The 11542-nt window shown below is 46.1% G+C and overlaps 2 protein-coding genes across 2 annotated transcripts in view; both read left to right on the forward strand.

Moving 5' to 3' along the window:
- The first annotated feature begins 1060 nt into the window (after window positions 1-1060).
- LOC135827295 (fibropellin-1-like) overlaps window positions 1061-11542 on the forward strand; it is a 31768-nt gene continuing 21286 nt past the window's right edge. Inside the window, exon 1 of the mRNA XM_065339821.1 lies at window positions 1061-1212. Within this exon, the coding sequence (XP_065195893.1) occupies window positions 1080-1212 (133 nt within the window). The 5' untranslated portion in view covers window positions 1061-1079. The remainder of the gene's footprint in view (window positions 1213-11542) is intronic.
- On the forward strand, window positions 4613-9920 carry LOC135827646 (leucine-rich repeats and immunoglobulin-like domains protein 1). Its single transcript, XM_065340102.1, has 6 exons — window positions 4613-4661; window positions 5047-5340; window positions 6346-6642; window positions 8011-8301; window positions 9329-9622; window positions 9913-9920. The coding sequence occupies exons 1-6, from the start codon at window positions 4613-4615 to the stop codon at window positions 9918-9920; spliced, it is 1233 nt and encodes a 410-aa protein (XP_065196174.1).

The raw sequence follows: 11542 nt of genomic DNA on the forward strand, positions 1-11542 counted from the left end.
GGAGAAGAATTTTAAATGTTCAGTTAACGTAGGAGTTAACCGTTGTTAACAGTCATGTACCATTGCTTCACTGTTGGCCTTTATAACGGGTTGCATAACCCTCCTTACGTGTGTGCACAATCTTGCTCTCTCTACATACTGCTGTGTATCATAGACATCACATGCCCATGCTCTGAGCATGTGCAGATTTCCTGTGCACACAACAGAGCTTGCTGTCTTTCTAGTTTCCTTGCCTGTAGTCAGCTTTCAAATTCTGACCCACCCTCCTCATCCCATTTCTTACTCTTACACTCCACATAATATTGAAACACACGGATGCGGGCATCCCTCCGTAACCGGCCTCTCGCCCACTACTATTAAACTCACATGGGTCATAAACCGCTCCTGCTCAACGCAGGCTGACCCACCAACTCGCATGGGTCACAAACCGCTCCTGCTCAGCGCAGGCCGACCCACTTGGTCATATACAGCTCCTGCCCTCGGTAGGCCGACCACACGATTCGTTAACGCGCACTCAATTGAGGCCAGCTACTCTGCCCGACCTTCCCATTCTTCCAAACTCACTCTCTTGTCTTTTGGTGTGTTGCGTCCTGCACGCGTGTGTGTCTACTCTATACTCTAGCATGGGGAGTAGAATGTTAACAGTAATTCATGGCATGTCGCGTACACGGATATATAACCATTGGTGTACAGTCAGACCTCTTTTATCCGGATCCCCCGCCATCCGGAAGAAAATCGTTGGTTATCGATTTTCAACATAATGTCATGCATACATACCAGTATAGCATGTGTTTCCGATTATCCGGTTCCCTCACCTATCCGGATTTTTTTGTGGAAAACGAATGTGTGCGGTTATGCGAGGTCTGACTGTATTTTCCTACTGGTTGTTCTCCGGATTTTCTCTCCGTGATGCAGTTCTACCGGTAATAGCAGACTTCAGTCCTGTCACGACTGACATCACGCTTATGCCGACATTGACGTGTGTCATTCGTGCTGAACCTCAACCGACTGTGATGTGGTTTGATGCGAACGGTGCTGAAATTACGTCATCTGACTTCACAGTGGTTGCCCCAGCACCCATGGCTAACTTTACATACACCAGTCAGCTGCAGTTCAATCGTCTGGCTTTTCTATCGGATGAAAGGATGTACACATGTGTTGCTAGTAATGCAGCTGGAAGAGCAGAACAGTCCGCTATGCTGACAGTGAACGGTGAGTTTGGTGGCAGCTCGTTTCCCTGGTGAATGCAAGAGGGAACCTCATTTCAGGATGTGTTACCCTTATAGGACAATTAATTCCCGTAGCTATGCAGAAGACGTTACTTCAGTAACGTCTGGCGCTAGCCAGGGTCCACACAGCTTTAATTTGGTGTTTGTGTGTTTGTGTCACGCCTGGCGCTATCCCGTATCTGTCCCGTACCGTACCGTACCATCAAACACAGCTGGCCACATACAGCTGCCAGCACTATTCAAATAGGGCTTTCAAACGCAAGATCATAACGTGAAGCAACTTGGAAGAATGAGTATGAATGCGAAGTGTATGGGGGAATACATGTAGGGCGATAGTGCGGGTTCGAATCCCAGGTACTCGTAATGCCTGAAAAAAAAAATAGGAAAATTAAAAAAAATTATAACATCTCTATTCTTTTTTGCGGTCATCAAGGCGGTAGATGGTGTCGTATTACCCTCGACCTTACCTGTCCCGTACCGTACCGTACAATCAAAGACGGCTGGCCACAATGCATATTCAAATAGGGCTTTCAAATACAAGATCATAACGTGAAGCAACTTGGAAGAATTAGTATGTATGTGAAGTGTATCGGGGATGCATGCAGGGCGATAGTGCGGGTTCGAATCCCAGGTTATGTCTAAAAACAAAAAGTAGAAATTTATAAGAATTTATAACATCCCTATGCTTTTTTGTCTAGGTCATCAAGGCCAAAAAGCATAGCGTAGGGCCCTGAGCTTCCAAGCTCTCTCGTTTATTCCCGTAGCTATGCTGAAGACGTTACTTCAGTAACGTCTGGCGCTAGCCAGGGTCCACACAGCATTAATTTGGTGTTTGTTTGTTTGTGGCGGACGGATCTCCGTCTGGCGCTATCCCGCATCTGTCCTGTACCGTACCGTACCATCAAAGACAGCTGGCCACAAACAGCTGGCCACAATATTCAAATAGGGCTTTCAAATGCAAGATCATAACGTGAAGCAACTTGGAAGGATGAGTATGAATGCGAAGTGTATCGGGTAATGCATGTAGGGCGATTGTGCAGATTCAAATCCCAGGGTATGCCTTGAAAAAATAGGAGAATTGAAAAATTTATAACATCCCTATGCTTTTTTGCCTAGGTCATCAAGGTGGTAGACGGTGTCGTATTACCCTCGACCGCACCTGTTTCGAACCGTACGGTACCGTACCATCAAAGACGGCTGGCCACAAACAGCTGGCCACAATATTCAAATAGGGCTTTCAAATGCAATATCATAATGTGAAGCAACTTGGAAGAATTAGTATGTATGCGAAGTGTATCGGGGGATTCATGCAGGGCGATAGTGCGGGTTCGAATCCCAGGTTATGTCTTGAAAAAAAAGTAGAAATGAAACATTTACTATGCTTTTTTTGGCGTAGGTCATCAAGGGAAAAAGCATAGCGTAGGGCCCTGAGCTTCCAAGCTCTCTCGTTTAGGTCACAAGATTTGACCACATGTCTTAGTTCCAAGCCGTTGTCATAATTATGACTTGCTCACAAGGTCTCATGGGTCTCATGAGTCATGACTCATATGCCTGGGTCACATGACTGGCCTGGATGACTGGGCCGCATGACTGGGTCGCATGATGGTAAAGGGGCGGATCCTTTTTCATATGACTCGGTCCCAATAATTATTCGGTCACATGACTGAATTGCATGACTGGATCGCATGACTGGATCAGATGACTGGGTCACATGACTGGACATATATGGCGACCGTCCCGGGTTTCCCGGGACCGTCCAGGGAATAGGGTGTTTGTCCGGGGTCGAAATCGATGTTTTCCCCTTTGCATGACGATTTTCAGTGTTTCTCCGTACTAGGTCCGTTGTAAGTACACACAGAACGTAGTAGACACTGCGCAAGCGCTCGTGTCCCCCGGTGCAACTCATTTGAGGATAGAAATCTACAGTACTTGCAGCTAAGCATTGGACTCTAGAGTTCGTCCTCGTGTTGCTCCTACATGTTTATGTACTTGTAGTCGAAAGAGGCAGTCGTCAACTATGACCCAGACAGTATCCGCCAAAAAAGAGAGGAGGGAGTTTTTCTTTCAAGGAGGATTGGATTCGCAAATACAGCGTTAGACGGAGGTCTATGGGCAAGAGCTACGTGTTTTGCAGGGGGGAGGGGGTCGAGTCATGTCTGTTGGCGGTAAGAATGAGCTGAAGCAACACTGCAAGACGAAAAACTGCATGTGGAACTGCAATGGATTGCCGGTAGTCAACAGAATTTTTTTACTTGTGCAGTTACGACTAGGTCAATGCAAAGACAACCTTTTTTTGGCTTGAGCAGCAGTCATGAAAAAAAAATATATATATACATCTCCTGATGATGCGTGCGCTGAACAAATTGGTGTGGTTGCAACTTGCTGGATCCAAAGGATCCACTCAATTGATCTGGATCCGGATCCACTCAATCGATCTGGATCCGGATCCACTGACCAATTGATCTGGATCCGGACCCAACCAATGGATCTGGATCCGAATCCAACCAATCAATCTGGATCCATATCCTTTTTGTCTTGAGCAGCAGTCATGAAAAAAAAATACATCTGCTGATGATGCGTGCACTAAACAAATTGGTGACCAGGGGAAACGGTCAAAATCAGGGGAACTCAGCCTCGTTGTCCAGGGATCTCAAGCCTTCAGGTTTGGTTGTACGTGGTTGAAACTTGCTGGATCCAAAGGATCCACTCAATTGATCTGGATCCGGATTCACTCAATCGATCTGGATCGGGATCCAACCAATCAAATCTGGATCCGGATCCAAACAATCGATCTGGATCCGGATCCAACCAATCGATCTGGATCCGAATCCGAACAATCGATCTGGATCCGGATCCAACCAATCGATCTGGATCCGGATCCAAGCAATCGAACATAGTATTAGACTAGCTAGTGGTGTGATTGCTCCCATTACGTACGGTGTTCAGATTATAGCAAGTGCAACAGTTCTAGATGATCACGATGATCAGGAATGCAACAATCTCTCCTCCTCATCTCCTCCATGCCCTCTCAGCTGACACATTGAACAATATTCTACCGTTCACAACTCTATTTATGATGATCAATTATAATTATTTTTTCACGCTTCCGATTGCACATTCTTGAACTTCTCCTTTTTGCAGTTGCTCCGGAGATCTTAGAGCACAACAACGTGACCGTATTTACGGATCAACGAGCAGTCCTGTATTGTCGGGTACGGGGCAAACCCCGACCAGCTGTAACGCAGAGCGCCCCGGCCTCTGTCCCGTCAAGCAGATTTAGGACTCTGGTTCTGTCGTCTGGCGATCCTTTGGAATCAGTTAGTTTTCTTGAATACAGTGTTAATAATGTACTGGAAGACGCGGGAGCCTACGCTTGCACGACCATGAACTCAGTTAGCATTTCCGTGGCCACGGCATACCTCACAGTGCTGGGTGAGTTGTTATTTTATTACTCCACATGGTCCTACGTGGATGCACTGGTACAGGGACGGATCCAGGAGGGGAGGGAAACCCGCCAAAAAACACCCTAAATTTCGCAAATGTACTCCTGCGGAAACAATATGCATGTGCATGCACATGTAAATATATCAGCTATTCAGTTTTGGCTAAACTGGAAGCCCCCTGTAGAGATCTTTGGATCCGCTCCTGCGGAATGTACAGTTGTCCTAGTTCACTGGTGTGGCTGTTGACGGCAAGTATGTATATTGTTGACTGGACTTTAGTTCAAATAGGTACTCTGGCAATAATTTTCAGAGTATGTATGTCTACAGTGGAATGACTGTGTCTTGTTTCTTTTCCTGTTGTTCTCGGCGTGCAGTTCCACCCATGGTTACCGTAACACCGCTGACTCAGACCGCGAACGAGACACAACAGGCGGTGTTCACATGTGAACTGACAGCCGGCACTCCACCGTTCACGTTTGCCTGGGACAGTGGTAGTATCCCGTCTACAGAGTACGCTATCGCTCAGCTTTCACCGACAATATCCACGTTGACAATTTCGGCAGCCTTTGTCAACACACATACTGGATCATACACATGTAATGTTACACTGGGCAGAGAAGCCAGTTTGAGACGGTCGGCTGAAGCCACTGGCAGCTTAGTGGTCCAGAGTAAGTTTAAACTTGGTCTGACAAATAGTGAATACGAGGAACGAATAGTCGTTCCCTTATACTAGTAGAGTAAAACCTGTAACTAAAGACCACTGTGACTAGCAACCAGCCTGGTACTACAGTAAAACCTGTAACTAAAGACCACCGTGACTAGCAACCAGCCTGGTACTACAGTAAAACCTGTAACTAAAGACCACCGTGACTAGCGACCAGCCTGGTACTACAGTAAAACCTGTAACTAAAGACCACTGTGACTAGCGACCAGCCTGGTACTACAGTAAAACCTGTAACTAAAGACCACTGTGACTAGCGACCAGCCTGGTACCAGAGACCGCTTTGCCAGGCACGGACGGTCTCACATTCACATAATTATTATGCTAGTGCTATGCATACCTCTAACTAAGGACCGCCTGCCACTATATACCGCTTTTCTGGCACTGGGGGGGGGGGGGGGGAGGGGGGGGAGAGGGAGTAGTTAGTTACAGACTTACATGGTTACTTTACTTGTAGCCATACATCCCAACAACACTTTTCCAACGGCCTCTCAATGGGAAAGAACAAAGTTGTTCTACACTTTCTTCTTACCTGTGGTATGAAGGACATTTTTCTTACTCCTTTGACTCGCCTGAAACTGATATGCATTTAAAAGTCGTTTCTGGCAATGCCTCTAGTCCATTAGATCTGTCTGTTTGTTTGTTTGTTTGTTTGTTTATGAGAAGGTGAGAAGGCCTGTCCACTTGGTGAAGTAAAATATTATTTTACTTCACCAAGTGGACAGGCCTTCTCACCAGGTCCGGGGACCTAGTTCCGACAAAATGATGAAGAGCTCTCTCTCTCTCACTCTTGCCAAGAAGATTTGTTTACCTCATACACCACACCATACTCTCTTCAGCTTTGACGTCTGTTTACTTGCTTACATATCCGACCAGATACTATTTGTGTTCACTTACATTCGTTACCTTGGGTACGTGTTTGTGCGTGTGTTTGAATATTTGATTTTTACAGTTCCTCCGGTAATAACAGAGTTTAATGCTGTCACAACGGACATCTCGCTTATGCCGACGTTGACTTGTGTCGTTCGTGCTGAACCTCAACCGTCTGTGATGTGGCTGGATGCGAATGGTGCTGACATTACGTCATCTGACTTTACAGTGGCTGCCCTAGCACCCATGGCTAACTTTACATACACCAGTCAGCTGCAGTTCAATCGTCTCGCTGCATTATTAGATGAAATGATGTACACATGTGTTGCTAGTAATGCAGCTGGAAGAGCCGAACAATCTGCTATGCTGACAGTGAACGGTGAGTTTCGATTGTGAAATCGTAATCTTATGCTCGGACGTTGGTAATCTGCCTTGCAACTACTTCATTGTGTTGCCTTGTGTGTGTGTATGTGTGTGTGTGTGTCAATATGGTGCATTGGTATGTGCAGTCGATTTCCAATCGAGAGGTTGCGGGTTCAATTCCCGACGATTATGGTCGCACACGTCTTTCTTCTCTTTCTCAGACTCTTCCTGACTTTTCTTTCATTCTCCTGGGTGGTTACCAACAGCCAGTGTATGCCGGAGTATGTGGTGTGGTGTGTGTGTGTAGAAAAAGAAAAAATGGAAAATGGAAAAATGAAAAAATAGGGATTCACTGGCCAGAAAAAGTCACTTCAAACAGCTGTGTGGTGGATACCAGGCTAAAAATAGTGGCGGTCAATTCATTAGCCTTGCAAGCTGTTGAATGGTGTAATCCCAGCACAAGTCGCTATGTCTAACATAGCTGTTCGCTATCATCGCTTCCGCGATGGGCATGTCTGAGGTCTGAGGTGTGTGTCAATATGGTGCATTGGTATGTGCAGTCGATTTCCAATCGAGAGGTTGCGGGTTCAATTCCCGACGATTATGGTCGCACACGTCTTTCTTCTCTTTCTCGGACTCTTCCTGACTTTTCTTTCATTCTCCTGGGTGGTTACCAACAGCCAGTGTATGCCGGAGTATGTGGTGTGGTGTGTGTGTGTAGAAAAAAAGAAAAGAGAGAAAAAAAAGAAAAAATGGAAAAATGAAAACTAGGGATTCACTGGCCAGAAAAAGTCACTTCAATCAGCTGTGTGGTGGATACCAGGCTAAAAATAGTGGCGGTCAATTCATCAGCCTTGCAAGCTGTTGAATGGTGTAATCCCAGCACAAGTTGCTATGTCTAACATAGCTGTTCGCTATCATCGCTTCCGCGATGGGCAGGTCTGAGGTGAGGTGAGGTGTTTGTGTGTGTATGTGTGTGTATGTGTGTGTGTGTGTGTGTTTGTGTGTGTATGTGTGTGTATGTGTATGTGTGTATGTGTGTGTGTGTGTGTGTGTGTGTGTGTGTGTGTGTGTGTGTGTGCGTGTATGCACATACATGTGTGTGTGTTTCTCTCTCTCTTTCTTTCTTCTCTCTCTCTCTCTCTCTCTCTCTCTCTCTCTCTCTCTCTCTTCACCCTGCTCTCCTGTTGACTTTAATAAAGTATCATTATTTTTTTCTTCTGTGAAATGGAAACAACCTGCAAGATTAAAGTGATGAATGCCCTCCTGTTTCCGCTAGGCTTGCTCCGAGTGCAGTTATGACTTACCCCCAGACTTCACTCAATTCTGCTGTTGCATATACTTGCTCTATTCTTCACTGTACCCACCTCCGCCGTACACACAGAGGCTCCGTCGATTGTCCAACTGGACGACGTCACCATAGTCACTGACCAAATGGCTCAGCTGGTATGCCGAGTGCGCGCCAAGCCCCTGGCCATGATCACCTGGACCCCACCGCCGGGAGTTGTCACGGCATTCACAGATGCGACTGGTCCGGACGCCTCGGACAGCATGATTCAGGTCGGCATCCTGTCGTTCATTAGCAATAACGTACCAGCTGACGCTGGCATGTATACCTGCAATGCCGTGAACTCTGTCAATATCGTCACGGGTACAGCTTCACTCACTGTCCTTGGTAAGTCATCATAATTATTATAACTCCATTACTGGGTAGTACTCGGATGGTGAGCGAAGGAGTACAGCTTCACTCACTGTCCTTGGTAAGTCATCGTATTATAACTCGATTACTGGGTAGCACTCGGATGGTGAGCCAAGGAGTACAGCTTCACTTTCTGCCCTTGGTAAGTCATTTTATTATAACCCATATAACTGGTTACCATAGGGTGAATGTATTGTCACAATGGTGTGAGCAGCCTTGTTGTTACTGTAGTCACTTTGTAACCTTCAATGAACACTAATCTTAGTTTGAGCATACATGTATTTATATTCTGGTCTGTTTTCTCATATACAATATTCAATGTATGTTCACTGATGACCATCGAAGAAAAACGTTTCTGAATTCGACTTCACATTATAATCTGTGTTTTATTAGTCCATCATGGTATCATGTCAGCTTCAATTTTTTTTATTCATTGCTTGAAACTTTTTTCTCCGAAACGGCTCTTTACAAATTCTTTGTAATCAGGTTCTAGCCAGGTCACAATAGTAGGGGGAGAGGGGGTAGCGGGCTGGGGAAGCAGTCACTCCATAACTCATTTTTCCATTTTCAAAACGTTGTCTTACCCTGCAAAATGCAACATATGTGGACGTACCCCCGACTTCACCCCAGGCAAAATGTGCCTTTACGAACCCTCTAGTCGCTACTGACTTCATTTTCGTGAAAATCGAATATCATCTAGAAGCGAAGAAGTCTCACCTTCGTATTATGGTAGACATTTCCTTGCAGTTGGTGTTCTCCAGGCAATGATTATGTGCGGGTCATTCAATCACATTCTGTGCATGACAATCACGAACATGATGTGACGAGTGACTATCTGTTTTCAATCAGATTGTAGTGCACTCGATTGGCAGGGCAGGGACTCTGTACGCAGGACGTTGTATGGCCCTTGCATGTCCGGAATAGTTCATCAGTACGTAACGTTTGTATGTCTACAGTGGAATGACTGTGTCTTGTTTCTTTTCCTGTTGTTCTCGGCGTGCAGTTCCACCCATGGTTACCGTAACACCGCCGACTCAGACGGTGAATGAGACACAACAGGCAGTGTTCACCTGCGAAGCAACAGCCGGTACTCTACCGTTCATGTTTGCCTGGGACAGTGGAAGTATACCAGCTGCAGAGTACGCTATCGCTCAGGTGTCACCAACCATGTCTCTATTGACGATTTCCTCAGCCTTTGTCACCAGACATACTGGATCATACACATGTAATGTTACACTGGACAGAGAAGCCAGTTTGAGACGGTCGGCTGAAGCCACTGGCAGCTTTGTGGTTCAGAGTAAGGTTCACCACCATAGAGATAATTATTCCCGTAGCTATGCAGAAGATGTTACTTCAGTAACGTCTGGCGCTAGCCAGGGTCCACACAGCTTTAATTTGGTGTTTGTGTGTTTGTGTCACGCCTGGCGCTATCCCGTATCTGTCCCGTACCGTACCGTACCATCAAACACAGCTGGCCACATACAGCAGGCCGCAATACTCAAATAGGGCTTTCAAACGCAAGATCATAACGTGAAGCAACTTGGAAGAATGAGTATGAATGCGATGTGTATGGGGGAATGCATGTAGGGCGATAGTGCGGGTTCGAATCCCAGGTAATGCCTGAAAAAATAGGAGAATTGACAAATTCATAACATACCTTTTCTTTTTTTGCCGTCATCAAGGCGGTAGACTGTGTCGTATTACCCTCGACCGTACCTGTCCCGTACCTGTCTCGTACCAGTTCCATACCAGTCTCGTACCTGTCCCGTACCTATCCTGTGCCGTACCGTACAATCAAAGACGGCTGGCCACAATGCATATTCAAATAGGGCTTTCAAATACAAGATCGTAACGTGAAGCAACTTGGAAGAATTAGTATGTATGCGAAGTGTATCGGGGGATGCATGCAGGGCGATAGTGCGGGTTTGAATCCCAGGTTATGCCTGAAAAAAAAAGTAGAAACTTATAAGAATTTACAACATCCCTATGCTTTTTTTGTCTAGGTCATCAAGGCAAAAAAGCATAGCGTAGGGCCCTGAGCTTCCAAGCTCTCTCGTTAATTTTTAAATAATTATAATAATACTCAAGTCTGTGGACAGCAACTGTTTCGCATAATAATAATAAAGTCTCCTTTATCGCCTTCGAAAAAGCTGAATAAAGGAGACATACATGTAGGTAATAATGGTGAACTGTTACATTGCGAATGAATACTGATCTTTTCAAATGACCTGGTGAGTAATGAACTGATACATCGGTTGTTTGTGTAGTCGATACCATGTTTACAGCAAAAAAGCTGGTCCTGATTGTTGTGGCGATGTTTAAATGGCTCCTTTGATATATGTGTGTGCGTGTGTGTGTGTGTGTGTGTGTGTGTGTGTGTGTCACCGGTTACAAACAATATGTCCTGCGAACGCTGCAACTTTCACTGCGCCCGCTGCAACCGCTGTGTGCTATCGCGCCAAGGCATGAAACGTCACAAGTGCAGCCGTGGCTCGGCCAGAGCAACCAACACAGACCGTAGCTCCTTCTGCATCGTTTACAATTGCGGTCGGCGTTTCAGTAGACCACAGGACCTAAAAATGAATGAAGCCAAAACCGAATATACTACAATTAAAAGAGAAAAGGACAGAGTAGACGAGCGATGGCGGAACACGGTCAAACTAGGATCGATGCTTGGAGTGGAGGAAGATATCAGTCGGAGAAAACGTCTAGCAACATGCGCCTTACATCAGCTGTGGGTGATATGGCTAAGAGGTAACCATGCCCATGAACCCCTTCGGATTAGGTTATACGGCAGCTTTATTCTCCCAATACTTCTTTATAACTGCGGCACATGGAGCCTGACAGAGACTCAAGAAAAGAAACTTGACTCGTTCCACCGCCAGCAGTTACGAGCAGTCATAGGGGTCAAATATCCCCGTATAATACGCAATGAAGCACTGTACAAGCGCACTGGCTCCAAGCCACTCAGCAGAATCATCCAGTCTGCTAGGTGGAGAATGTTTGGCCACATGCTTCGACTAGACACCTCATCCCCGGTCCAGCAGGCTATGTCAGCATACTTTCAGCCAGGAAGCTCAGGGTTCCGAGGCCGCCCGAGAACAACACTCCCGCGATCCATCAACAACGACCTGAAAAATTCCAGATCCACAAACTCCCTCACATCACACGAGGATCTAGTTGCACTGAGGCAGCTCGCCCAGGATCGTCGAAAGTG

The sequence above is a fragment of the Sycon ciliatum genome, chromosome 11, assembly GCF_964019385.1.
Source record: "Sycon ciliatum chromosome 11, ocSycCili1.1, whole genome shotgun sequence".
Classification (NCBI taxonomy): Eukaryota; Metazoa; Porifera; class Calcarea; order Leucosolenida; family Sycettidae; genus Sycon; species Sycon ciliatum.

Bases quoted from the DNA above. Each gene is read 5' to 3' on its own strand.
- LOC135827646 (XM_065340102.1), top strand. From the start codon at position 4,613: ATGAACTCAGTTAGCATTTCCGTGGCCACGGCATACCTCACAGTGCTG. The intron at 6,643-8,010 runs GTGAGTTTCGAT...CCGTACACACAG, and splicing joins TGCTATGCTGACAGTGAACG to AGGCTCCGTCGATTGTCCAA. The intron at 8,302-9,328 runs GTAAGTCATCAT...CTCGGCGTGCAG, and splicing joins AGCTTCACTCACTGTCCTTG to TTCCACCCATGGTTACCGTA.